Raw genomic sequence first — 26,995 nt, forward strand, 5'->3', positions numbered from 1 at the left:
ACCAGCGTGCCCATGCAGACATGGTATGGTAGCCAGTGTGACCAGGCCGACAACAGTAATGAACTCTACTCTCAGGTGTGTTGGGAACATTAAATGGTAAAATATACACGAGGAGGCTTTGAAAAGCAAGATGGGAGAGGCACTGTGTTGGACTAGAGCCCACAAGGTCATCTTCTTCCTCTGGCTTAGAAACGAGGCCACATGGAGCAATAGAGAGCACAGCACTCCCCAGGTTCAAGTCCCCGCCCCTGCTGTCTACTAGCTGGGGGCCTTGGGCACACCCTCTCACCCTTCAGACTCCCAATCTGTAAAACAGAAAAAGTAGTAATTCCCTCAAAGGTAGTTATGAGGAGTCAATTAGACTAATTAGAAGGTTTCTGGCATGTAGCAGGTGCTTGAAAAAGAGTAGCCAGTGTGACCACTGTGAGATAGCAGAAAGAATGCAACCTGGGATGGGAAAGCAACGCCTCCCTTTTTTTTTTTTTTTTTAAATGGAGTTTCACTCTTGTCGCCCAGGCTGGAGTGCAATGGTGCAATCTCGGCTCACTGCAGCCTCTGCCTCCCGGGTTCAAGCGATTCTCCTATCTCAGCCTCCCAAGTAGCTGGGATTACAGGCACCTGCCACCACGCCTGGCTAATTTTTGTATTTTTAGTAGAGACGGGGTTTCACCATGTTGGCCAGGCTGGTCTTGAACTCCTGACCTCAGGTGATCCACCCACCTCGGCCTCCCAAAGTGCTGGGATTACAGGTGTGAGCCACTGCGCCCGGCCAGCAATGCCTCTTGACTCAGATTCTGCAATTCACGGGCTGAATGATCTGGAACAAGTTACCCGGGGTTTCTGGGCCTCTGTTTTCTTATCTGGAGGATGGGGGAGCAGCTGGGCTGCTGTGAGGATGAGGGACGATGTGAGAAGCCTTGAGCACAGAGCTGGCACACAGGGGCCCTGATTATCAGGAGCTTGGGCGGGTGTCACTCACTCTGCTTGGCGTCACCGTCGGGCACTGGGCGGCCTTCAAACCGCCCGTCCCTCTGGCTGCTGAGCAGCTCCTTCTCCCTGCCCACCGCGTTCTGCTGCCGGGAAACACCATCCAAGTCAAGGGCACCCGGGTGGGAGGGTGAGCCAGGGCCTGGCTTCGGGGGCAAGGGCTCCCCACTGTTCTTCTTTAGGTAGGAGGCGGGGGCCCAGCCTTCTTTGCCCTGGTACCTGTGAGGAGGAGGAAGGATGCTGTCAAACGGCTCCGCCAGGCCCAAGGGAAGAAGCCTTGCTCCTACTGGGAATCACATGACAGGTCCCAGGGAGCAGGAACGACAGGTTGTGACTGCCCAGGGCAAGAGGTTGGCACACTGTGCATTTCCTCTTGATGATGCCTAAGCCCTGAGCTTGGTATTTTCAAGGCCTTTCCAACCCGGCCTCTACTTGCCCCTCTCAGAGCACCTACCACGTCCCACCCAGCCAGCAGGGCACCAGCCTGGGCTCTGAATCTCTGTGCTTTGCTGCCTCTTCCCAGCAGCCCCAGCTCTGGGGCCAAAGCCTGGCATAGACAGATGGAGATCTGTTCACGCTGATGAACATGGAGATTAAACATGCTTTCATATGGGATTAGCAGGTTGAGGGCTGGGTCCAGGGCTTGCCAAGTGTCAGTTGGCCATCACTAAACCGCAGAGTGATTGAGACCCTGACAGATCAGCTCAGTGTCCTCCCAAAAGGGAATTCAATGAGTGTCATCATCTCTTAATCCTCTGCAGGAGACATTCAGTTTTTGAGATAGGGACTCCCTGTCACCCAGGCCAGAGTGCAGTGGTTCGATCATAGCTCACTGCAGCCTTGAACTCCTGGGCTCAAGCGATTCTCCCATCTCAGTCTCCTACATAGCTGGAATTACAGGTACACACCACCATGCCCAGCTATTTATTATTTCTTGTAGAGATGGGGTGTTGCTATGTTGCTCAGGCTGGTCTTGAGCTCCTAGACTCAAGTGATCTTCCTGTCTTGGCCTCCCAAAGTGTTGGGATTACAGGCGTGAGCCACCACGCTTGGCCAGAATTCAGTTTAACAGCAATGACCAGAGGGGCCAATCTAGACCAGGGGTGTGCTGCAGTCAGTCACACCAGCTGTGACAGCCAGTTGGGCACATCTCTCCCAATCTCTACATTTAGTGACATCACATTGATAGCTTGAAATTGACCATGGTGGCAGTATTGGCAACCGGCAAACACTGTAACTCAGAGTATTCTTCCTTGGAGAGCTGGTTGTTAAATATTTACCAGCACCCACAAAACAGGTGGCCAGACCTTTGGGGAAAGTTGAACAGACCCAATGGCAGGGCTGAATCTCTCGTCAAGAATTAATTTAAGAACTAAATAGCACTGGGTTTTAATGCAAAAAAAAGGTCTTTCTTGACTGGAAGCAAATTTAAAAGGAGGTAGAAGTCTGCAGTTTAGTGTCTATCAATCTTAAAATATGCTCTGAGAGGGAATATCCTAATTAGAAAGTGCTAGGTTGTATATAACCCACACCCTCAGTTTGACACAGTTCATTGTTTGGGGACACAGAGCCGTAAGATGGGAGGCGATGTGCAGTGCTGACCGGGCTCTGGGGTGAGAAGGGAATGGGCTGAAATCCTGACGGTCACTTTCTAGTGTCAATCAAATCTTGAGATGACTGCAGCCCTTACTGACATCCTAACTATAACCTCGGGAGAGACCTTGAGTCATTAAGCCACTGCTGAATTCCAGAGCCACTAACTTTTGGGACAATTTATTATGCAGCAAGATAACATACTATTCAATATATGTTTGTTATCCTTTTTTAAAAAGTTTAAAAAAATTAATGTCTTTAAATTTTAGAGACAGGGTCTTGTTGTGCTGCCTAGGCTGGAGTGGCACCATCATAGCTCATCACAGCCTCAAACTCTTGGGCTCGAGTGATCCTCCTGCCTCAGCCTCCTGGGTAGCTGGGACTACAGGCATGCATCACCATGCCTGGCTAATTTAAAAGATTTTTATGTAGAGATGGGATCATGCTATGTTGCCCGGGCTGGTCTTGAATTCCTGGCCTCAAGTGATCCTCCTGCCTTACCTCCTAAAGTACTGGGATTACAGGCATGAGCCACCGTGCCAGGCCCATGTCTGCTATTTGATATGGTTTGGCTGTGTCCCCATCGAAATCTTGACTTGAATTGTATCTCCCAGAATTCCCACATGTTGTGGGAGGGACTCAGGAGGAGGTAACTGAATCATGGGGGCCAGTCTTTCCCATGCTATTCTCGTGATAGTGAATAAGTCTCACAAGATCTGATGGATTTATCAGGGGTTTCCACTTTTGCTTCTTCCTCATTTTCTCTTGCCGATGCTATGTAAGAAATGCTTTTCACCTCCCGCCATGATTCTGAGGCCTTCCCAGCCATGTGGAACTGTAAATCCAGTTAAACCGCTTTTTCTTCCCAGTCTGGGGTATATCTTTATCAGCAGCATGAAAATAGACTAATACACTATTACTATCATTATCCGTCTTCAAATTTAGGTTCTGAGATCTCCCTCAGGAAGCCTTCCTGACCCCCAGGCTGAGGAGCCCCTCTTCTGTGTACCAAAGTCCCCATGCATCCCTCCAACACGGCCAACCCCCTGCTCTATCACCGTTTATGAGTTTGTCTTCTGTACCAGGTGGTGTGAGCTATTGTATCTTGCTCACTGTTGACTCCTCAGCTCCCAGAACAGGGCTGGGCCCAACAGAGATTCTTGGTGTGTGTTTGTTGAATGAATGAATGAATGCAGTGCTACATGCTCAGCCTCCTGGAAATGGCCTGAATGTCCTGCCATACATCACAGCGCAGACACTAGATCGCAGGGACCTCGGCTTCCTCTCTTGCCCTAATTTCCCGTGGTCACACCCTGCCTATTGGGGGTGATCAAGGAGGGATTCCCAGGACTTTCATTACTAAAACTGGGCAAGACCCAGGCAAGGCAGGACGAGCTGGCCACCCTGCCTGCCTGTGAGGCTCTGATTTCATCACATAGGTGAAAGGGCTGTGAAAGGTGTTTGGAATGCAGACGCCCTGCTTTTACCATTGGACTTTGAGAGACGAGGGCAGATTATCAGCCTAGGATGAATTACAGTCCATGAGTGTTTATGCACCATCTTGTTCTCAGAATGGGGCGGGAGGGCGCTGTCACTCACATGGGGCAGCTTTGGCCTCCAACTCCTCATTATGAGAAACATCTGGAGGTGGAAACCAGCCTTGCTTAATGGGGTTGCTGCTATCTGTGATTCAGTGTGTTTGGAGAAAGTTTTGCTTACCATGGACTTTCAGGGAAGGATATGGGTAGGGAGGGAGGCCACACAACACAGAGGAGAAGTATCCTTTCATGGTTCAGGCCGAAACTTTACCCAGATGTGATCACTTACCGACCTCTGTGAGGCCAGAGCCCACGTGACCCCAAACCCACCCAGCGTGACCCCAAACCCACCCAGCGTGACCCCAAACCCACCCAGCAACAGTGGGGGGCAGTGGCTGGTACCTGATCTTCCACCAGCCTTCCAGGTTTTTCTGGATGACCTCCACCACAGCCCCTCTCTCCAGGTTCATTTCATCCTGGTCCCGAGCTGTGTACGGGTAGATGACTGTGTACTTCTCCTCTGTGGGGACAAAAGGAAGCTGGGGTCAGAAGAGGACACCAAGAGGCTTGGGATGCCGTAATCCCCGTGATGCCCTTGCCCGTCGGAGGGAGGATTTCCTTCAGAGAAGGAATCCTAGCCCTAGATAGCCCTGTGCAAGCAGCAACAGAACACAGGACAAAGGGTAGATCTCGATCCCTCTGAAACTCCCCAGCGCCACACACTCAGCCTCACCTGCTTCAATCTGTGCTTCGAGTTCACCTTCCTTGACCACCTTATACAGTATTTCCATGCATGGCATTCTCATGCCCCTTATCCCGGTTTATTGCCCCCCACCCATACCAGGAATTACCTTGTAACACGACATGTATTTGGCTTATTTATTGTGTTTCGTTCAGTGTGTGTCTGTTTCCTCTGCTGGAATATGAGCTCCAGGAAGGCAGGGCTTTGTCTGTCTTGTTCATTCCTGTGTCTCCAGCACTGGGCATGGTGCTTGGAATGTTTAGCAAATCAGTCAATATGCAGTAAATGAGCAAGACCTGAAGGCCGGGTGGGAGCCACCTTGCTCACACAGAGGAGGTTAAGCTGTCTGTGGCTCCTTACTAGCTCTTGCAGGTGGAGAGTTCAGGGAGAAGCTGAACTTTGGCAGTGGAGGGTTTCAGGCTGAAATCACTACTGCGGACACGGTGCACAATTTTCATTACCTTGCCGGCAGCTGATCTTCACTTTTTATTAATCATGTTCAAGTCTTTGAATCCAACCGTGCTCGAAGCTTCAACTTTCATTCGTGTGACTGGGATGTCTTCTACCACACTCTGCAGTCCCCCGACCCCTGAAACTGTGGGACCATCCTTATGGCCTCACCCTCCTCCCTGAGAGCTGCCCCTAGCTGCGTCCCTCCCACAGTAGCCCTGGAGGGCCTGGGCTCGGCAGGGCAGGTTGCTCATCGTTGCACTCTGGCAGGGTGTCCCACAGAGCTAGAACAGCTCCCACCCCCAGTGTTATCTGCTCTGGCAGCTGAAATGGAGAAAAATGGATGTGTGTCTCAAGGGAGCCCAGCAAGGCGAGGAGAGGGCTCTCCTGTTTTGGTTACATTTCCGCCCCTGGTGAGTGCCTGAGCCAGCTGTGGCCTGGTGTCATGGTTAATATGCTGCTGCAGTCGCTATCTCTTTGGGAAAATACCACATGCCGTCCGCGGCCTGCCCAGCTGGTGCAGAGGGAGGCGGAAAACACATAGGGCGTTTATTTATTTATTGATCTAGCCTGCTGACCTGCTCGGCGGGGGCCGAGCTGACTCAAGCTGCACATATCCTGTGCTCAGCACAGTCCGCCGTTCCCCTCCTTCACGGAAGCTGCAGGCTAGGCTGCTGGGCTGGGAGGGGTGGAGGGAAGAATCCAACTCCAGATGCACAGAAGTTCTGTTTGGTCCTGGTGGGAAAGGGTGCCACCTGGGTCCCAGAACGAGTGCAGTCAGTTCTCTGAGCCTGGACTCCTGGGGTCCTGCATCCTTCAGCTGAGTTGCATGGATGGATTTTCTTTTTTTTTTTTTTTTTTGAGATGGAGTCTCGCTCTGTTTCCCAGGCTGGAGTGCAGTGGTGCGATCTCCACTCACTGCAAGCTCCGCCTTCCGGGTTCAGGCCATTCTCCTGCCTCAGCCTCCCGAGTAGCTGGGACTACAGGTGCCCGCCACCACGCCTGGCTAATTTTTTGTATTTTTAGTAGAGACGGGGTTTCACCATGTTAGCCAGGATGGTCTCGATCTCCTGACCTCGTGATCCGCCCGCCTTGGCCTCCCAAAGTGCTGGGACTATAGGTGTGAGCCACTGCGCCCAGCCATGGATGGATTTTCTATCACCCGAGTCCCTCTCTGGGATCCATGGATTGCTCAGTGATTGCACACACAGCAGAGGGTGGAAGACCCTGTAGACTGCAGGCCTGCAGGGGCTTCCTCCCTAGCGTGCATTTGCTCTTCCTCTGGTGGTGCTACCAGCCTTTGTCCCCATGGCTTAGGTGAGGCCAAGCTCACCACCTCCTGGAGGGAAGGAGTAGGTGTCGGACCCTGGCCTGGCCAAAGTGTTGCAACTCCCGGCCACCGTGACTGGTTTTATGGATGGCAAGTGACCCTACTGGGTCAGTTGGAAACAATCCTAGGACTTGTGTTGAAGGAGAAGCTCTTTCTTTGGTGATGTCCCTTAAAGGTACTTGGAACTGCTGTCATCACGAGAGAATGGTGCCAACAAGCAGAGAGGTGGTGAGAGAGTCCCAGGTCCTGATGACAGTTTCAAACCCCCAGATCCAGCTCTGCTTGAAGCTAGCCCTACCCTGGGCTTTTAGTGATATAAGTCAATACACTTCCCCTTTTGCTTAACCCGGTTTACATGGATTTCTTTCCCTTGCAACTCAAATGAGCCTGAATGAAGGAACAGGTCACTGGTTCAGCCTTATAGAAACCCACAGGCATCATTTTTAACCTGAGAAACTTTAAATCCCCAAGGCCAAGAAATATCCAAGGCTCACTCCTCCCAAACCCACATGCCAACAACATACATGTCACACAAGACAGACGAGATCACTGTTTCTCACATGCAACAGGCACGGGCGGTCCCAGAGCAGGGAGGCTCATGCAGGTGCAGGGACCTGGCTCCAAACACCACACGGGGAAGAAAACTCCAAAGTAGGCACCTTGACGCCAGCTGATGGCATACAAGTCCCCTAGAGTCCGGCGGCGGCCCACGGGCCGGGGCAGAGACCAATACCTCCATGAGACTGGATAGGCAGCATGTGGGAGGAAGGGCAGAGGGCAGAGGTGAGAAGAAAGCACCACAATGTGTACAGGCAAAGGTGGCACCAAGCACATGTCCCCATCCAGGAGAGCATTACCTCTGAGTCTAATCCAAGCCCCAGGCATCTTAGGAAGACCAAGTTCCTGAGTATTAACCGTGAACTTGGGTGAAGAGGCTTCTAGTAGACATAATTCCATTCCTAGCATGATTATAAAGAGGTGTTAGGCTGAGGTGGGAGGATCACTTGAGCCCAGGAATTCAAGGCTGCAGTGAGCCGTGTTCATGCCACTGCACTCCAGCCTGAGTGACAGAGTGAGACCCCATCTCAAAAAAAAAAAAAAAAAAAAAAAAAAAGGGCCAGGTGCAGTTGCTCATCCCTGTAATCCCAGCATTTTGAGAGGACAAGGTGGGCAGATCACTTGAGGTCAGGAGTTCGAGATCAGCCTGGCCAACATGGCGAAACCCCGTTTCTACTAAAAATACGAAAACTAGCTGGGCGTGGTGGTGCATGCCTGTAATCCCAGCTACTCGAGAGGCTGAGGCAGGAGAATCACTTGAATCCAGAAGGCGGAGGTCACAGTGAGCTGAGATCATGCCACTGTACTCCAGCCTGGGAGACAGAGCAAGATTCTGTCTCAAAAAAAAAAAAGAAAGTACTACCTGTGGTCGAGGGAAGAAAATAAATGTACAAACTCAGGAAAATGTGGTCTCACTCCCATCTTCTAGCTGTGTGACCCTGGGCGAGTCTCCCGACCTCTCAGACCCTGTTTCCTCATCTGTAAAATGGGGACAGCAATGAGTGCCTGACAGAGGCGCTCTCACGGTGGTCATCATTCACCATCTCAGGGGCTCTAGTTTCCACGCACTACATCACGACCCCTTAATCTGAGTTGATTCTGATGGTAACCCCATGTTACCCCCCACAGTGCCTGGCGGGCCTCACAAACACAGAGCAAACCAACAGATGTTTTACTGAGGGGCGTTAGCTGTAATACAACTGAATGCAAAACCATATGTCAATGCTTTGCTAACCTTTGAGCACAGAAATTTCCCCCTTCTCCTCATCCTCTTTTCTGATAAAGATATGCTTTATGTGGCTCCATGCTTTCTCTTAACAGTCAACTAAAAGCCAAACAAACTCAACTCTAGGTCAGGTATTGCTGATACAATAATAACTGTTACTGGTCATTTATTGTTCTAGGTTCTTTGCATGTGGATCTCATTTAATTTTTTCAAAAATCCTATGATATAGATATCATTGTTTCCATTTTTAGATGAGAGGCTGAGGCTTAGAGAGGTTAAATTACTGGCCCAAGGCCACTCAACCAGGAAGTGGTACAGCTGAGATTAAAATTCAGGTGTGTCTGATTCCTAAGCCCCTGCTGATGAGTGAAGTGAACTCACTAACTGCCCTAGTTTTAGGAATGTTTCTAGCGGGGAAAGGGAGTTGGCTGGGACTTAGCATTTATGGCATGGCAGGAGTCACCATTCAGGACATGCGTAGGGAAGGTTCTCTGGGAAACAACGGAAGTGTGTCTGTGGGTGAGTGGAGGGGGACCCCTGGTCAGGACCACTTAAACCCACAGAGAAAGCAGAGGTTTTTAAACAGATGGGGTCAAATGTCTTGCAAATGAGCTGAAGCAGCTCCAGCACCTTGGCCGCCAGAATAATTCGAGGGAGGAATAGTGAACTGTTTTTGGCGATCAGGCTGGGGCCCTCCTGGGGTCCCATGAAAGCGTTAGGGCTCGAGCTCTGGCCAGGCTCACCTAGGTTGCTACCAAAGGCCCCTAAGAGAGGGCGGGCTTGCCCTTCATCTCTAATACCATGGCCTGGTTTCTGGTTCACAGGCCATGGAGCCTCAGCCAGTGAGCTGCTGAGACGCAGAGGCAGAGGCCAAAAGAAGAGATTGGGTGAAAAGGCAACCCAGTATAGGCGATGACTGCACAGGTCCTCCCCAGCGAGCAGAGGCTCGAGCTCCTCCCTACCTTCTTCAGGCTGCAGAGAAAACTCATCCTGCACCCCATCCTGGCCTTCGAGACACGTTGCAGGGACCCAGCCTTGCTCCTCGGCAGTGCTGACGAACCACCAACCTGGGGAAGCGAGAGTGCAGAATGATGTTAGTTGTGTCAAGCATGAGGCCGGGGGTCAGAACACAATAATCTATTCAGCCACTGTACCAGTCAATGCACAGGGTAAGGCTAAAGTTACCATTTTATTGGTAGAACACAACTACCAATGTTACCTGCTAACTGCTAAAAGCAGGTCCAGAAACTTGCTCCTGAGCCTGGGACAGGGAAGAGTAAAGTCATCCTAAACGACAACAATAAAGAGGCAGGGCACGGTGGCTCATGCCTGTAATCCCAGCACTTTGGGTGGATTGCTTGAGTTCAGGAGTTCAAGACCAGCTTGGGCAACATGACAAAACCCTGTCTGTACGAAAAATTTAAAAATTAGCCAGGCATGGTGGTGCATGCTTGTAGTCCCAGCTACTCGGGAGGCTGAGTTGGGAGGATCACCTGAGCCCAGGAGGTCAAGGCTGCAGTGAGCTATGATTGTGCCACTGCACTCCAGCCCGGGCGACAGAGTGAGACCCCCATCTCAAAAAAACAAAAACAAAAACAAAAAAAAAGTATAAAGAACATTCACTTTCACTAAGATGTGTGATGCACCCATCATTTCACTTGCATTAAATACAATCTTCACATTATCATCCCAACTGCACACATGAGGAAACTGAGGCTCAAAGAGGCAAACCGACTTGTCCAAGTTCACGTGGCTTGCGGTAGAGCTGTGATGTGTGCACGGGGCTGTTTGACTGTAAAGGCCCTTAGATGCGATTTAGCATCTGCTTCAAAGGCCTCTCACCCCGGCTCAGACATTCCCCAACGAGAAGGGCCTGCATGGGGCCTGTGGGAGGGAGAATAATGACCCCCTCCCCACAAAGATGTCTGTGTCCGAATCCCTCAAACCTGTAAATATATGAAGTTACGTGGCACTAGGGAATTAAGGTTGCTAATCTGCTGACCTTAAAACAGGGAGTTTATCCCAGGTTCTCTGGGTGGGCCTAATGTAATCCCAGGGGTCCTTAATATGCAAGAAGGAGGCACAAGTCATGGGGAGATGTGGCTGTTGAGGAAAGACACAGAGAGCTGCAACATTGCTGGCGCTGAAGAAGGAAGAAAGGGCCATGAGCCAAGGCGGCTTCCAGGATCTGGAAAAGGCAAGGAAACAGATCCTATTCGGAACCTAAAGAAAGCAATGGGGACCTGTCGATCCCTTGATTTTAGGCCAGTGAGACCATGCTGAACTTCTGACCCACAGACTATTAGATAATAAATATGTGCTGTCGGCCGGGCACGGTGGCTCATGCATGGTGGTTCTACGATTTTCTAAAGATTTGTATTTGTAAATATTTGTATGAAGATAAGGAAACTGTCATAACACAAGGATAGCAATGGCAACAGTGATGTGTCAGATACTGTCCCGAGTGCTGCACGTCCACTCCTAGCTTGCTAGATCCTCACCACAGCCTTATGAGGTGTGTATTATTATTGCTGCCATTTTACAGATGGGGAAGCCGAGGCTCAGCAACTCTCTCAAAGTCACGAAGACAGAAAGCAGCAGCGCCAGGATTCAAACCCAGGCGGTCTCTGAGCTCTTAACCATTTTCACTAATGCCTCACACACTGCTGGAGGGAGGATAAATCAAAACAGCCACTGTTTTGGAAGCAGACAAGTTGGTGGTATCTTAAAATTTAAAATATGTGTGTCCTGGCTAGGTACAGTGGCTCACGCCTGTAATCCCAGCAGTTTGGGAGGCTGAGGCGGGTGGATCACCTGAGGTCAGGAGTTCGAGACCAGCCTGACCAATATGGTGAAACCCTGTCTCTACTAAAAATACAAAACTTGGCCAGGCATGGTGACATGTGCCTGTAGTCCCAGCTACTTGGGAGGCTGAGACAGGAGACTCACTTGAACCCGGGAGGTGGAGGCTGCAGTGAGCCGAGATCGTGCCACTGTACGCCAGCCAGGGCAACAGAGCGAGTCTCCGTCTCCAAAAAAACTAAATAAGTAAAATAAAATATGTGTATCTTAGGGTCCAGCTGTTTCACTTCTTGGAATCTAACCTAAAGAAACACTGACGTGCACACAGACATGTTCACACGGGAGTACGAATACGAATATATGAACATGGCTCACTCGGGCATTGAATACTACGCAGATGTGAAAAAGTATCAGAGGAGCTAGATAGTAACTAAAAAAAGTTGCAGATCAAAATGTATACAATGACACCACTGGGTTTTTAAAAAACCCACAAAAATACATATATATACATACAAAATATGATGTGTTTGTGTATATGTACAAGTATATATGTATGAATGAGTACCTGTGTATGTGTGAGTGTATATATTCACATGTACACACACGCACACATACACACATGTGTATATAACATTTTCAAGAAAGATTCATACCTAATGGATAGAAGGGCTATCTAGGGTTCAGAAAGGGGGTTAGGGTTGAAGCTGGTAGAAAAAATAGATTTTAGTTTCATCATTAATCTTCTAAGAATAATGTATCCATGTATTACTTGGATAAGTACAATATAATTAAAAATAAATGTCATCAGTGTGTTGGCTACTTGAAGATGTACCCACTCACCCTCTCCTTCTTGCTGCCCTCTGGACATACCAACACTCTTCCTGGCCCCCACACTTCTTCCCAGTCACCCAAGCTTCCTGACTTCCTGCAAGCTGGGGGCCCAGGGCAGTGGGTGCTCCTGTCTTTACGTCCCCATGGTTGTGTCCTAGCCACATCATACAGTCTGCACACACTCATTCTCAGCAACTGGAAAGTCACATGGCCTTAGGGGCTGCTGGAGTTGGTTTCGAATTCTGGCTCTGCAGGCTGTTGTGAGATGTGGGGTGAGTGACTGAGTCATTTGGAGTCATGGTTGCATCAGCTGTGAAGCAGGGATGGCAACTCCTATGTTGAGTAACCAAGGAAGTTTGGCTGGCTGGCGCTGGTCTCATGACTAATGCCACCACCATCCAGATGATGTTAGAAACATCATCTTTCTCCTCTTCTTTGGACCTCAACTAGCCATTGGGCTGTCACAGAGACTGACCCACTAATGATAGGATTAGCTAATGTCACATGTTAGCCACAACAAACCCAGTGGTTTCCACTGCATTTTCCCAGGGAGGATCTGCTTATTTCCTGCTCTTTGCCTTCAATGGGGTGCAATGGCTGCTTTGTAGCTAAGGAAGGCAAAGGGGAAGGAAACCCACATTTTTTTGAGCATCTACTGTGTGCTAAGCCCAAGTTTAAGCACTCTTTGTATCTTATCTCACTTAATCTTTACAATCACTCTTTAGAGCCGAAGTTTTTATTTTGTAAATAAGAAAACTAACAGTCAGAGAATGAAGGCACCTGAGCCACTGTGAAATGTGGAATTCTGATGGAAATCCAGGTTAAGTGTCTCAGTCACACCACATTCTGTCCCAGACCCAGCCAGTGTCCACGACCAGTGGTCCCTGTGATGGGCAGGTAGGCTAAGGAGACAGGGAATGTGTCTGTCCCATTAGAGCCCAGAGCAATGGAGCCTTCTCGGAGACTCCCATGGGTAAGCAAAGGCAAATCAACAGAGCACATTTCCAGTGAATGCTGGACTTTGTCTGCCAGTGCTTTAGAACCAGAAGGAATGTTTATAAAATGTCAATGTCAGAAGAAATCGGTACCATCTGAGCCAAAAGGATAATGGTGAGTGGTGGCCAGGTGGGATATTCAAGCACAGTGATCAAACAGGGGCCTCTTTCTAGGAGACCCTCAGCCAGATCTATGGGAATTGGCCAGTCTGGACTGGCCATTTCAGTTTCTGAGTTTCCAAATGTTTCATGTCCTAGGGGCTCGGTGGCAGGGTAGTGGGAGAGGGAGATGGTCTAGGTCCCCACCTGACTCATTCTTCTCGATGATGTCCACCACCTGCCCCACGCTGAGGCTGATCTCCGAACTCTCCTGCTTCTGGTAGTTGGCTACCACCACATACTGCTCCAGGACCATGGGGTCCACTGAGGTTTGGTCACCCCCTGTGGATAGGAAACAGACATGACATCTGGCCACCACTCATGCATGAAAGAGCAGGAGTCAGAGCAGTAGGGCGGGTCAAGAGGACGTTCCAAATAAAAAAGCAGCAGTTACAGGACTCGTCTCAAGGGTGACTTCATCCATTCATTGTTCTATTCATGTGCTTACTCAACCACCAAAATTGACCAAGTGCTATTTGCAGGCACTGGGGGTTCAGAGTTGATTAAGATATGGTACCTGCCCTGAAGATGTTGACAGCCTAGAGGGAAAGCTCATTCATTCATACTTAGCCATCCCTCCATCCATCTGTCCATCCATCCATCCATCCATCCTCCATTATCCATCCATCCAAACATTCATCTATCTGCCGTCCATTCAACCATCTATCCACTCATGATATATCCAATTAAACACCATCATCCATCAACCATCTCATCACCCATCCAAAATCACTCGCCTATTAATCTATGAAATCACCAGTGATGTTCCAGATACTCTAAAGAGTACAACGGTGAATGAAGCAGCTATGACTCCCAGCCTCAAGTAACTCAATCTAGTCACAGAGAGAGACATGTACATAAGTATATATAAGTAATAAGATATAGAATTATGTAAGCATTAGTTTATGATAAATTGCTGGAAACAACCAGGATGCTGGGACAGAGAATGAAGGGGAAAGACAATGCTACATTAAACGGGGTGGCTGGCAAGACCTCCCAAAGGAGGTGACATAACGCAGGGACCCGAGAGAGGAGGAGGGGTCATGAGGAGAATGGGGGAAGAGCAGCGTAGGCACACTCTGAGATGGGAAAGGACTTGGGGTCTTCGGGACTGGAAGGAGGCTAGGTGAGGAAGTGCATGGGAAGAGTGGTTCTGAGTGAGGTCCCCGAGGCAAGCATGGGTCAGATCAGGCAGGGCCTTTGGGTTGCTTTTAACCTTGAAGTAGAAAGTCAATTAAGGGCTTTGAGAAAGGAATGACAAGAGTTACATCTTTAAAAAGATAATTCTGGCTGCCATGTGGAGAATGGATCAGAGGTTGGCAAGAAAGAAAGCAGGAGACTAGCTGGTAGACATGAAGTTGTCAAGGAAGAGGTGAAGGTGGCCTGAACCAGGCAGTGGCCTGAACCAGGGCAGTGGCAGCAGGAGGGAATGAAGTAGAGAGGTGCTCCAGGGAGGCTGTGCCATGGATTCAGGGTGGACAGCTTCCTGGGAGTCGTGTGGCCCTGGTTAAGTGCTAAGACATATCTGACAAATAAATGAAAAGATAATGCAGAATACAGGTGATTTAAATAGCAAGGACATCTGAGTTCAGAGACCCCAGAGAGAAGCGGGCAGCTGGGTGACTTTTAGAGCAGCAGGCTAAATGTGGGGGAAGGGCAGCCAGACATTTGTGGTCACAGGAGGGCCCTGGTATTCTAAAAGTCCTGATTCAAAATAGTCTTTCCTATTGTTCCTATAAATCATTAAAATATCCAGGAAACCCCACATTTTTGTGTCAAAATACACCCAATTGGCCAGGCGTGGTGGCTCATGTCTGTAATCCCAGCACTTTGGGAAGCCGAGGAGGGTGGATCACCTGAGGTCAGGAGTTCAAGACCAGCCTGGCCAACATAGCGAAACCCCGTCTCTACTAAAAATACAAAAAGGAGCTGGGCATGCTGGCACGCGCCTGTAGTCCCAGCTACTCAGGAGGCTGAGCCATGAGAATCTCTTGAACCCGGGAGGCAGAGGTTGCAGTGACCTGAGATCGCACCACTGCACTCCAGCCTGGGTGACAGAACAAAACTCCGTCCTCCGCTCCCCGCCCAAAAAAACCAAAAAACCAAACTAAACAAAACCAAAACCACCCAATTGTGGAGCAGTGTGGGACAGCCAGCGCACAGAGCTGACTTTGTGCATCTCTCCCCACTCTGTTGGGTGGTGTCTTGTTGGTAGCTCGAAATTGGCCATGGTGGGAGTATTTACACCACAGAAATTGGCAAATGCTACAAAGCAGGGCTTCTCCACTGGAGAGCTGGTAGTTAAGCATCCACCAGCACACCACTGCACTCCAGCCTCTGCAACCTGAAGCAGCACAGAAGCCCCTTGTTAGAACCATGTGGTCTGGATTTTTGATGTGAAAAAGCAGAATAGGGCATTGTAGCTGGGTGAAGGGTACTGCTTCTTGGCTCTGTGCCCATGCTCTGGCCACTCCCCCTCCCTGCCTGAGGGTAACAGGGAAATGGGAGGGCCTTTGGGCTGGGGACAACCCTGCTGCTTGCACTCTGCATAGAGAAAGCATGAGGAGAACAGAGGAAGAGAGAGCAGGAAAGAAACAGAAGATGCAGGCTGATGGTTCAGAAGATCGGGCAGGAAGCAGCCTCAATGAGGGTCTATCACAGCCTGCAGACAGCACAGAAACCATCCCAACACAGCTGCCCTGCAAGCTGGGTACTGCCACCCCCATTTTGTGGGCAGGAACACAGACGCTCAGAGATGTTAAGTGACTTTCTCTGGATCACACAGCTGGCTATGGACAAAGCTGGACTCTGTCCACTTGACTCCAGGCTCTTCTGGGTGTTGGGGCACGACGGTGAGAAAAGATAAGATGACGGAGGAAGAAGGGTGGTCTGAGGCCTGCGGGCTCTCCTTCCCCAAGGGCCTGGTCAGGCTCAGTCTGACATCTCTGGGTGTCCCAAGGCTTGTCTGCTATTTCCAGCCCTCTCCTCATCCTCCACTTCCCCCGAGGTCAGGTGGCAGGGCCGACTTTTTCTAGACTCAAGATGACAGTTCTCCCAAGCCAGCCCAGCCACGTGAGCAGTGGCCTGAGAGTGGGCCGCTTCACGCCCCCTTCCTGCTGGCCCCATTAACAATGAGCTTCTTGAGGGCAGTGGCCTTGACTGCCTCTGAACCACCTGGCACTTACTAGCTCTTTGAAGGTGCTGTCCAGTGAATGAATGAATGTAGGATGCTGGCTTTTGAAGGTTCTTGACTACCTGTGTCCTGGTCACTAGACTCACTCTTCTCTGAATCCAATCCAGCATCTACCCCAGGATACAGCCTACCCGAGGGCTCAAAACCCCAGGAGTGCAGTTTCCCTTCTGTCTGGGCCCTCAGGTGAGCTGGACCAGGTAAGTGTGTTTCCCTGTGCCTCAGCTTGAGAGAAAGAACTGGAAAGGAAAGAGAAAAAGCGCCCACTTCACAGCCAGGTTGGTGCCTGCACCTGCTGCCCAGGTTAATGCTCAAAGAGACATGCCCACGTCTTCCAGGCAGGCAGTCGTTGGCTGGTGTGGGGTCAGGGAGTGGCTGTGAGGATTTCCTCACAGAGCCGCAGGTTTCACACAGGAGATTCTCTGTGCAGTGCTCCATCACCTGGCTTCACCATGTCCTCATGGAGCCACACCCTCTGCCCCAAGGTCTGAGAGGGGCTTCCCTGGGGCCAGGGGAGGGGAGGGGAGGCAGATGCTGTAACTGGTCTCTGTCCTGCCCCTCCAGTCTGCCCTCCATACAGCAGCCAGAATGCTTGCTCAAAAATGCTACTCTGATCATGCCACTCCCTGCTCAGCACCTGCCATGGGCTCGGCTTGCCTTCTGATCTTGTCTTTTGGCCACTTCATCCCTGGTGCACCTGCAAAGCACAAAGGTGCCTTTGCAGAGGCTATTTTCTCTGCCTGGGATGTCTCAACCTCTCCTTCTTATTTCAATGCGAACCACCTACTCTTAGCCTCCTAACTGGTCCCTGGTACCAGCCTTGACCCTGCAATTTATTTATTTATTTATTTTATTTTATTTTATTTTTTTTTGAGACGAAGTCTTGCTCTGTTGCCAGGCTGGAGTGCAGTGGTGCAATCTCGGCTCACTGCAATCTCTGTCTCCTGGGTGCAAGTGATTTTCCTGCCTCAGCCTCCTGAGTAGCTGGGACTACACGCACATGCCACCACACCTGGCTAATTTTTTTGTATTTTAGTAGAGATGGGGTTTCACCATGTTGGCAAGGATGGTCTTGATCTCCTGACCTGGAGATCTGCCCGCTGTGGCCTCCCAAAGTGCTGGGATTATAGGTGTGAGCCACCGTGCCTGGCCATTTTTTTTTTTTTTTTGGGACAGAGTCTTGCCCCATCGCCCAGGCTGGAGTGCAGTGGCACGATCTCAGCTCACTGCAACCTCTGCCCCCAGGGCTCAGGCGATTCTCTCGCCTCAGCCTCCCGAGTAACTGGGACTACAGGCATGCACCACCACACGCAGCTAATTTTCGTATTTTTAGTAGAGATGGGGGTCTCACCCATGTTGGCCAGGCTGGTCTCAAACTCTTGACCTTAAGTGATCCGCCTGCCTCGGCCTCCCAAAGTGCTGGGATTACAGGTTTGAGCCACTGCACCCGGCTGCCATCTGTTTTCAATATAGCAGCTAGAGTGATCCTTTTAAAAGATGTGTCAGAACATGTTTCTCAAAGGTGAAGTCCCTGTGATGGTCCTTACCTCACTTGTGAAAACCCTCTGTGGCCTACAGGGCCCTGTCTAATCCCCCTCTGATCAGTTTTTTTTTTTTCAAATAGATTTGGGGTTTCACCATGTTGCCCGGACTGGTCTTGAACTCCTGGGCTCAACCAATCCACTTGCCTCAGCCTCCCAAAGTGCTGGGATTACAGTTGTGAGCCACTGCGCCTGGCCTTTTGATACCTTATTAGACCTTATCTCCTTCACTCTCCCCAATGTGGCACAGATGGCTACTTATCCCCCATCCTCTATTTCTTCTATAGTAATAGAATTCCTGAGTTTTGGCAGGGCACAGGGCCACTTGGAATAAGACTCCTTTATAGTTGGGAGTGGTCATGTAACTAAGCCCCAGACAATAGGATATAAGTGTGGAATTGTGCACATGTGCTTGGTAAGAGTCCTTACAGGAGGTAACTGGCTCTGCATCACCCTTTCCTCATTACTACTGGCTGAAACATCAATGTGATGGCTGGTGCTGCAGCAGCCATCTTGGGTCATAAGCAACCTTGGGAATGCTGGTGTTGCATGGCAGAGCAGCAAGATGGGGGCCTGGGTCCCTGCTACCATTGAACACTCTATCACTCCTGGACTATCTCTGGGATTTGAACTAAGAAGAAAAAAGTTCAATTGTTTAAGTCACAATTATTTTGGATTTTCTGCTACTTGCAGTCAAACCTAATTCACTTATATCTTTGGTTGCTAGGCTCTGACCAGTAGCATCCTTGCCAGTCCTTCTCATGCAAAGCCTGTTTCTACTGCAGGGAATTTTGCATTTGCTGTTCCCTCTGCTGGGGACAGTCTTCTCCAGATATGTGCATAGCCTTTGCTCTCCTTTCCTTCAGGTTCCTGCTCAAGTGGCATCTTATCAATGAGACCTTCCCTGCCTGCCTTGCACTGCCTCATTCAGTTTTATTTCTTCCACAGTGCTTTCAAAAACTGTCATAGGTTCTGTATATTTACTTGTCTCCTTGTTTACTTTTCTACTCTAGAATAGAAGTGCCACAAGGGCAGGGACAGTCTCTTGTTCACTGCTATATTCATACTGCCTAACGGCTCGTAGGCCCGCGATGTGTTTCGGTGCAAGGGGAGCTAAGAATGCTTATATATATATATATTCAATATATATATAATATACATATATATTTAATATATATAATATACATATATATTTAATATATAATATACATATATAATATGTATATTAAATATATTAAATACATTTTTATAATATATATTATATATACTATATATAATATATATTTTTAAATATATAATATTAAAAAAATATATATATTTTTTGAGATGGAGTTTTGCTTTTGTTGCCCAGGCTGGAGTACAATGGTGCAATCTCGGTTCACTGCAACCACCGCCTCCTGGGTTCAAGCAATTCTCCTGCCTCAGCCTCCTGAGTAGCTGGGATTACAGGCATGCACCACCATGCCTGGCTAATTTTTGTATTTTTAGTAGAGACAGGGTTTCGCCATGTTTGCCAGGCTGGTCTCGAACTCCTGACCTCAGGTGATCTGCCCACCTTGGCCTCCCAAACTGCTGGGATTACAGGTGTAAATCACCACACCTGGTTGAATGTTTTTATGTATTTTGTTTTGTTTTGTTTTTAAATATTTTTTAAGAGCTGTAAAGAAGGAGAAGAGGAATGAGAAAATGAGAAAGAATTATTGTTATTATTGGTGGTAGTAGTGATAGAGACTGTATGTGGCCTAAAAAGGCTAACATATTCACTATCTGACCCTTTAGGGAAAGTTTGTCAACCCCTGGCCTAGAACATGGATGGCTTCTTACTAGGGCTCAGTAAGTGTCTGAATGAAGGAAGGAACAGTTTAAAACTCAGCTTTGCTGGGCGCAGTGGCTCACGCCTGTAATCCCAGCACTTTGGGAGGCCGAGGTGGGCGGATTGTGAGGTCAGGAGTTTGAGACCAGCCTGGCCAACATACTGAAATCCCATCTGTACTAAACATGCAAAAATTAGCCAGGCATGGTGGTGTGTGCCTGTAGTCCCAGCTACTCGGGAGGCTGAGGCAGGAGAATTGCTTGAACCCGGGAGGTGGAGGTTGCAGTGAGCCGAGATCACGCCACTGCACTCCAGCTTGGGCAACAGAGTGAGACTCCATCTCAAAAAACAAACAAACTAACAAAAAAACCCCAACCCCTCCCCACCCCGCCCCAGCTTTAATGACTTCCTATCTCAGGGAGCATTCAAATGCCTTCCTTCACATTTCATTTTGTTTATACAGGTCTCTTTTCTACCAGACTGTGAGAATGGTTTCCACCTGGGGACCTAGAGCGCTACCAGGTACAGAGAGTTACTCATTTAGTATTTATTAAGCACCTAGTAGGTGTTTAAATAAATTATAAATTAATTATACATTAAATAAATATTGAATGAATAACTGTACCTGTCTTGTTCATTCAGCATCCAGCACAGGTGTACAACAGACATTTGTGGGGTGAATGAACACAGGATAAATGAAGACTTCTAGAAACCCTTCCTCCTCTACACAAGGCTCCAGGCATCCTTATACATTTATAATCTTATAAATTAAAGATGACTCCTTCTTGCCTACAAGTAGAAAGAAGGCTTCAGTTAAGTGAAGATCCAGTTAAGTCAGGTTTACTCTGTCCAAAAAGCTCAACTTTTGCCACCCAGTTTTAACACCTGATGGTGGCACAGTTGCACCACATACAATTTTCAGGACTCTGATGAATGCGCTGGGAGTTTCTGCACTAACCCTCCTAACCAGTGTGCCAATGGGATTTGGCAAAACTATGAGCAGTGACAGAATGACAGAACCAAGGAATCATGAGATTTGCTATAAGCAAGACAGAGAGCCAGGAAATGAGGAGGGGAGAGCGCTCTGGGCTGTGACTCTGGATTGGCTGGAGCACACCCCGGACTGGCATAGGGCTCAGGGCTGGCACTTCCTCCAAGACTTGCTCTGGGGCCAGGTCCAAGACTACAATCTCCTTGCTGTTTTTGCATGGCAGTAGCTTAGACTGCAGTTCTCTGCCATGAAGTGGTTCAGAGAATGCATGGAGTTGCTTTTTCAGCACCAGTTCTTTCAGAGCAAGTTGCTTCATTTCACTCAGAGCACTCAACTTATTGAAACTGATGAAAAAAAGTTCATTCATTTGATCTACCAGGAGTCTCAAATTAGGCTTCAGGACGTTTAGTTGTTAAGTGAAGACACCTACTGGTGGAGGGTGATATTGCAGCCAAGCTCTATAATGCCATAATAATTGCAATCTCTAAATGTTGCAGCAGGCAACTAAAGCTAAATTCTAGGAGTTGCCAAGTGTGAAATCAAAGAATTCCTAGGCAAGGATTATCACTTTTGTGGCCCAGCAGGAAATATGAGAGAAGAGGGGATGAGAAAGAGGAAAGTCTGACATTGGAAGGGTGATTTTTATTATCAAGTGTTATAAAATATTCTCAAGATGTACAGTGCCTAATCTACCACAGCAGTTTTCTGCTTGGGCATATTTTTTCTTCATGATGACATGTCTTGAATTTTTAAGATGAAGGGTAAAGGGGATTTTCCTTCCAAAAATTCACTATACTGTCAATCTTGCTGAAAGAGTCAGTAAACAAAGAATGCTTTTAAGTAAAGGTTAGAAAAATCAGGAAGAAATATGTTCCTCAAATAACTGCATGATCTCTTGACTTTTAGTGAGAAGATTCATTTTCTGCAGGATGAGCAGAATTTGAGACCACATTAGCCAAAGTCTGCAGGAGCCAGCCAGCCAGCCATGACTGGGAAATGCCAGAGGCAGATAAGCCTTTTCCAAAGCAGAGTTTTGGTGTAGAAATCTCAGGAGTTAGTCTGTCAATGTTAGATCCCTTTAAAATTCAATCCAAAAGGCTTATTCTAAAATAAAGGAAGTGTTCAAAGGTCACATAAGATATAAGGCTAATCCCAGCTTGGGTTCTTAGTTTGAATGAAGAAAGATGCTATTTTCCAACCAGTTGAACTATAAATAAATCCATCCCCATCATTTCAGGTGAATGATGTAACAGCAGTCACCACAAATTAGAGCTTTTTCTCCCTTTTCCAGACAAATCCTCTCATCAAGCCCGTTCCGACTGGACATTTGTGTTTGTCACAAACCAGAGCTGTCTCTTTCCTCTCTTCTCTACCCTCCCACACCCATTCCTTCTAGGGAAAGTCTCTGCATACTCGAAACCAGAAACTCTGCCAGCCCAAGAGTGGCAGCTCCTCTTCTCTCTGCTCTTTTCTAAGAAACATATAATTATCCCCGGGGCTTGGGAACTATTTGCAGCTTTAGCAGGATGCCATGGCTCTGGCCAGTACCTATTAAACTAGAAAGAGGAGCTATAAATGGACTGGTTGGGAAAAGGCTGAAGTTAATTCTCGACGCCATTCCTTGAGGCAGAGAGAATGACTGTGGGACCTGTGAAGTTGACCACAGGGCCCGTACCCAGGGGCAGCAAAGGTACTGGAGCTTTTGAATTTGGAATTTCTACTTGATACGGTTTGGATCTGCGTCCCCACCCAAATCTCATGTCGAACTGTAATCCCCAATGTTGGAGGTGGGGGCTGGTGGGAGGTGATTGGATCATGGGGGTGGGTCCTTCATGAATGGTTCAGCTCCATCCCTTTGGTGCTGTCTCGAGATGGAGTTCTCAGGAGATCTAGTTGTTTAAAAGTGTGTAGCACTGCCCCTCTCTCTCTTGGTCCTGCTCCTGCCATATAAAAACTGCTTGCTCCACCTTTGCCTTCCACCATGATGGAAAGCTCCCAGAGGCCTCCCCAGAAGCTGAGCAGAAGCCACTGTGCTTCCCGTACAGCCTGCAGAACCATGAGCCAATGAAACCTCTTTTCTTTATAAATTATCCAGTCACAGGTATTTCTTTATAGAAGTGTGAGAATGAACTAATACACTACTGCTGGTCAGGGGCACCCATGTATTTTAAGTAACAGTAGTAGTAATAAAAACGGCATCAAGCATACATTACTGACAATGTCCCAGGCACTGTTCTAGGTGCCTTACAAATATGATTATAAATCCTATAATAATCCCACAAGGCAGATTGCTATATCAACCCCAGTTTACAGATAAGGAAACTGAGGCCCATGAGAGGGGGTATCCTTTTTCACTTCTAGGATCTCTGTTTGCACCCCTGATCCTCATCAACCCCTTCAAACCTCCTGGCACCCTAGGAAATTAAAGAGCGCTGGATTCTGGAAGTTCTGAAGTCCACATTGGCTCCAGGTAAGGTATGGGCCGGGGCCTTTGCAGATGTGGAGGATGATCTTGGGTGGCAGGAAGAAAAAGTTGGGTCACTGTTTATATAAATGTATAAACCCCAGGGGAGAGCTCAATTATTCCTCTGTGCATACGCAATTTCCCACCTTCTCTCTCCATAATTGCTTCTGAGAGAAGAGTTGTGTTATCCAGGAAATGGAAAGCTTATTAGGAGGGAATATAATGTATTTTAGGGAGAATGGCAATAGGGACAGGAGTCGCTTGACACTGCATCTGTCATTGCCCAAAAAGGGCTGGGGTCTGGTGCCAAGGATGTCAAATGGATATGGCCCAAATCTACCGCACATTCCTGCTTCCCAGCCTGTGCCTGGCGATCCCCTCAGCCTGGGATGCCCCTCATTCTATGGAAACCTTCTGATCCTTCATCAAGACCCACGGTTCCTCCTTTCCGATCCCTTATCACACCTGAGAAGAATGCTCTTAGCTCTCAGCTACCACGTTGCTCTGTATAAAGTGGAACAAAGGCATTTAACTCCCGATAGCATGGCTAGGAAGAAGTCTGCCTCCCCTTCTCCATGAAGGCATTCTCTGAGAAAGACTCCAAGTCTCAACCACTTGGCAGTTTTTTGGTGTATTGGATGAAACAACCTCAAATACTATTTCTGGGAAATGGGATGGGGTATCAACCAATCAATCAAGCATCCATCCATCCATCCATCCATCCCTCCACCAGTTCAACCACCCCTCCTTCCCTTCCCTCCCTCCTGCCAACCATCCACCCATCCACATGACTGTATCCTCAGCATGGAACCCAGGGCCTGGTGCACAGTAGGTGCTCAGCTGGAGTTTGCCGAAAACTGAACGAAGAGAAGAAAATAGAAAATATTCTTACCAGATTTCTTTTTCCCAATGTGCTCCCTGTACAGGAAAGAAAGGGGGTGGGAAAGAGTAATGAGTCAGTACTTGCCATGTATTGACATGAGTTATTCTGCTAGGAAACTGAGATTCTCCACCCCCCACAACATCATCAGTGAATGAATAAACTCCAGGCCAACTAGAGGGACCCTGACTTCTTCAAAGAGAAAGAACTTCTCTTAATTTTCCCCCTTTGCCTGATAAGTGCTCTGGTGCCCTGGGGACCAGTGTCTCCATTTATTTGTAGACTGGAAGCCCTGGGGAGGAGCTGAAGGGGATTGCAGTTTGAAAATAGGAGTTAGGTCCTCACACTGCACTGAGCCTGATGCCTACCTCATCAGGCACAGCAGAGGTCCCTGCCCCATTTCTTGGGGTCCCCTAAGCCATAGACATGGGGCAGAAAGTGCTTGGCAGTAAGTGTACAGGGAACACATTAAAACTGGGCAGAAGTTTGGACAGCAGTGAACACAGTGCACCTCCCAAGTGGTGAGAGGGGATGCTACTATGGGCTAGAATTCACAGGGAATAATGAATAGTGAGTCCCTTACCGTCGTCACCCATGTCAGAGTTTATAAATGCAACTGTATCGGCCAGGCATGGTGCTTCACGCCTGTAATCCCAGCACTTTGGGAGGCTGAGGCGGGTGGATCACCTGAGGTCAGGAGTTTGAGACCAGCCTGGCCAACATGGTGAAATCCCATCTCTACTAAAAATACAAAAATTAGCTGGGCATGATGGCACATGCCTGTGGTCCCAGCTACTCGGGAAGCTGAGACAGGAGAATCAATTGAACCTGGGAGGTGGAGGTGCAGTGAGCCGAGACCGTGCCACTGCACTCTAGCCTGGGTGACAGAGCAAGACTCCATCTTGGTGGGGGGAGCGGGGAAAGCAACTGTATCACAAATGCAGCATTACAAATTAGGGCTTACAAAGTACTTTAAAGTAAGTTATCTCATGAGTAATAAAGTTTGCAGTGGTTGGGTTGGGATGGACATTGTGGCAACAGTAGCATTAGCTAATATTATTAAATGGTACTAGACCCAGTGGCGGCACCCTGCTGGCATTTGTAGTTCACTCATTCAATACTCACAACGATCCCAGGAAATAAGTATTATTCTTATTCCCATTTTACAGACAAGGAACAGAGAGGCTAAGTAATTTGCTCAAGGTCACACAGCTAGCAAGTAGTACAGCTAGAATTGGAACCCAGATCGAACTAACTTTTAAAAAACAGATATAATTGACAAACCATAAAACTCATCCTTTAGGCCAGGAGTGGTGGTTCACGCCTGTAATCCCAGCACTTTGGGAGGCCTGGGGCAGGCAGATCACCTGAGGTCAGGAGTTGGAGACCAGCCTGGCCAACATGGCAAAACCTCATCTCTACTAAAAATACAAAAATGAGCCAGGTGTGGTGGTGGGCACCTGTAATCCCAGCTACTCAGGAGGCTGAGGCAGGAGAATCGCTTGAACCTGGGAGGTGGAGGCTGCGGTGAGCCGAGATCATGCCACTGCACTCCAGCCTGGGAGACAGAGCGAGACTCTGTCTCAAAAACAAAACAAAACAAACAAACAAAACCCATCCTTTTAAGGTATACAATTTACTGGTTTTTAGTATATTCACAAGGTTGTCCAACCATCACCAGACCACTTTCATCACTCCAAAAAGAAGCCCTATACCTGTTATTAGTCACTTCCCATTCCCCCTCCTCCAGCCCTTGGCAACCACAAATCCTGCTTGCTGTCTCTAACGATTTGCCTATTCTGGATGTTTCATATAAATAGAATCATATAATGTGTGGCCTTTTGTGTCTGGCTTCTTTCATTTGGCATAATGTCTTTGAGGTTCATCTGTGTTATGGTATGTATCAGCACTTCATTCCTTTTTGTTGCTAAGTAATACTCCATTGTCTGGATAAACCACAATTTGTTTACTCATCACTAAGTTGCTTGACATTTGGGTTGTTTCCACTCTTTGGCTATTTTGAATAATGTTTCTGTGAACATCTGTGTACAAGTTTTTGTATGGACATGTATTTTTATTTCTCTTGGTTATATACCTAAGAGGGGAATTGCTAGGTCATATGGTAACTCCAGGTTTAACTTCTTGAGGAAGTGCCACACAGATGTCCACAGTGACTGCAACATTTTATATTCCCACCAGCAACGTATGAAGGTTCCAACCTCTTCATATCCTTGACAATACTTGTCATGTATCTTCTTTTTTGTTTTTTTGAGGTGGAGTCTCGCTCTGTTGCGCAGGCTGGAGTGCAGTGGCGTGATCTTGGCTCACTGCAACCTCTGCCTCCCAGGTTCAAACGATTCTCCTGCCTCAGCCTCCCATGTAGCTGGGATTATAGACGCCCACCACCATGCCTGGCTATTTTTGTATTTTTAGTAGAGATGGGGTTTTGCTATGTTGGCCAGGCTGGTCTTGAACTCCTGATCTCAGGTGATTTGCCCGCTTTGGCCTCTCAAACTGCTGGGATTACACATATGAGCCACCATGCCTGGCCTATCTTCTTGATTACAGCCATTCTAGTGGGTGTGAATTGGATCTAATGATATTTCACTGTAGCTTGGATTTGCATTTCCTGATGGATAATGATGCCAGGATCTTCTCATATGCTTACTGGCTATTTGTGCATTTTCTTTGGAGAAATGTCTACTCAATGTCTGGGTTTTTAACCACCATGTAATAATGCTTCAGAGCAACCTGGGAAGGAGCAGCGAGGGAGCCAAGCCCAAGAGCAGGGGCTACAGTCCTCCTGTATGTCTGGGAGGCGCAGCAGAGTCTGGCCAGGTCGGGCTGGGCTGGTGGTGATGTCCTCCCTCCAGGGATAACATCACTGAGGTTGACCTTCACAGCGC

The 26,995-nt window shown here is 48.3% G+C and overlaps 1 protein-coding gene across 3 annotated transcripts in view; it reads right to left on the reverse strand.

Moving 5' to 3' along the window:
- The window catches only part of SH3PXD2B (SH3 and PX domains 2B), a 120,590-nt gene that overhangs the window by 15,845 nt on the left and 77,750 nt on the right, over positions 1-26,995 (reverse strand). Inside the window, exons 6-11 of one of the 3 annotated variants that reach the window (XM_031011296.3) lie at positions 24,102-24,127; positions 13,358-13,492; positions 9,386-9,490; positions 7,300-7,383; positions 4,521-4,638; positions 980-1,206 (exon numbers count right to left, since the gene is read on the reverse strand). In XM_031011296.3, coding sequence (XP_030867156.2) covers positions 980-1,206; positions 4,521-4,638; positions 7,300-7,383; positions 9,386-9,490; positions 13,358-13,492; positions 24,102-24,127 — 695 coding nt within the window. Of the gene's footprint in view, positions 1-979; positions 1,207-4,520; positions 4,639-7,299; positions 7,384-9,385; positions 9,491-13,357; positions 13,493-20,379; positions 20,482-24,101; positions 24,128-26,995 lie in introns of those variants that run through there. The other 2 variants (XM_063706960.1, XM_031011297.3) reach the window with 2 other exon arrangements.

Source organism: Gorilla gorilla, chromosome 4, assembly GCF_029281585.2.
Source record: "Gorilla gorilla gorilla isolate KB3781 chromosome 4, NHGRI_mGorGor1-v2.1_pri, whole genome shotgun sequence".
NCBI classification, from domain to species: domain Eukaryota; kingdom Metazoa; phylum Chordata; class Mammalia; order Primates; family Hominidae; genus Gorilla; species Gorilla gorilla.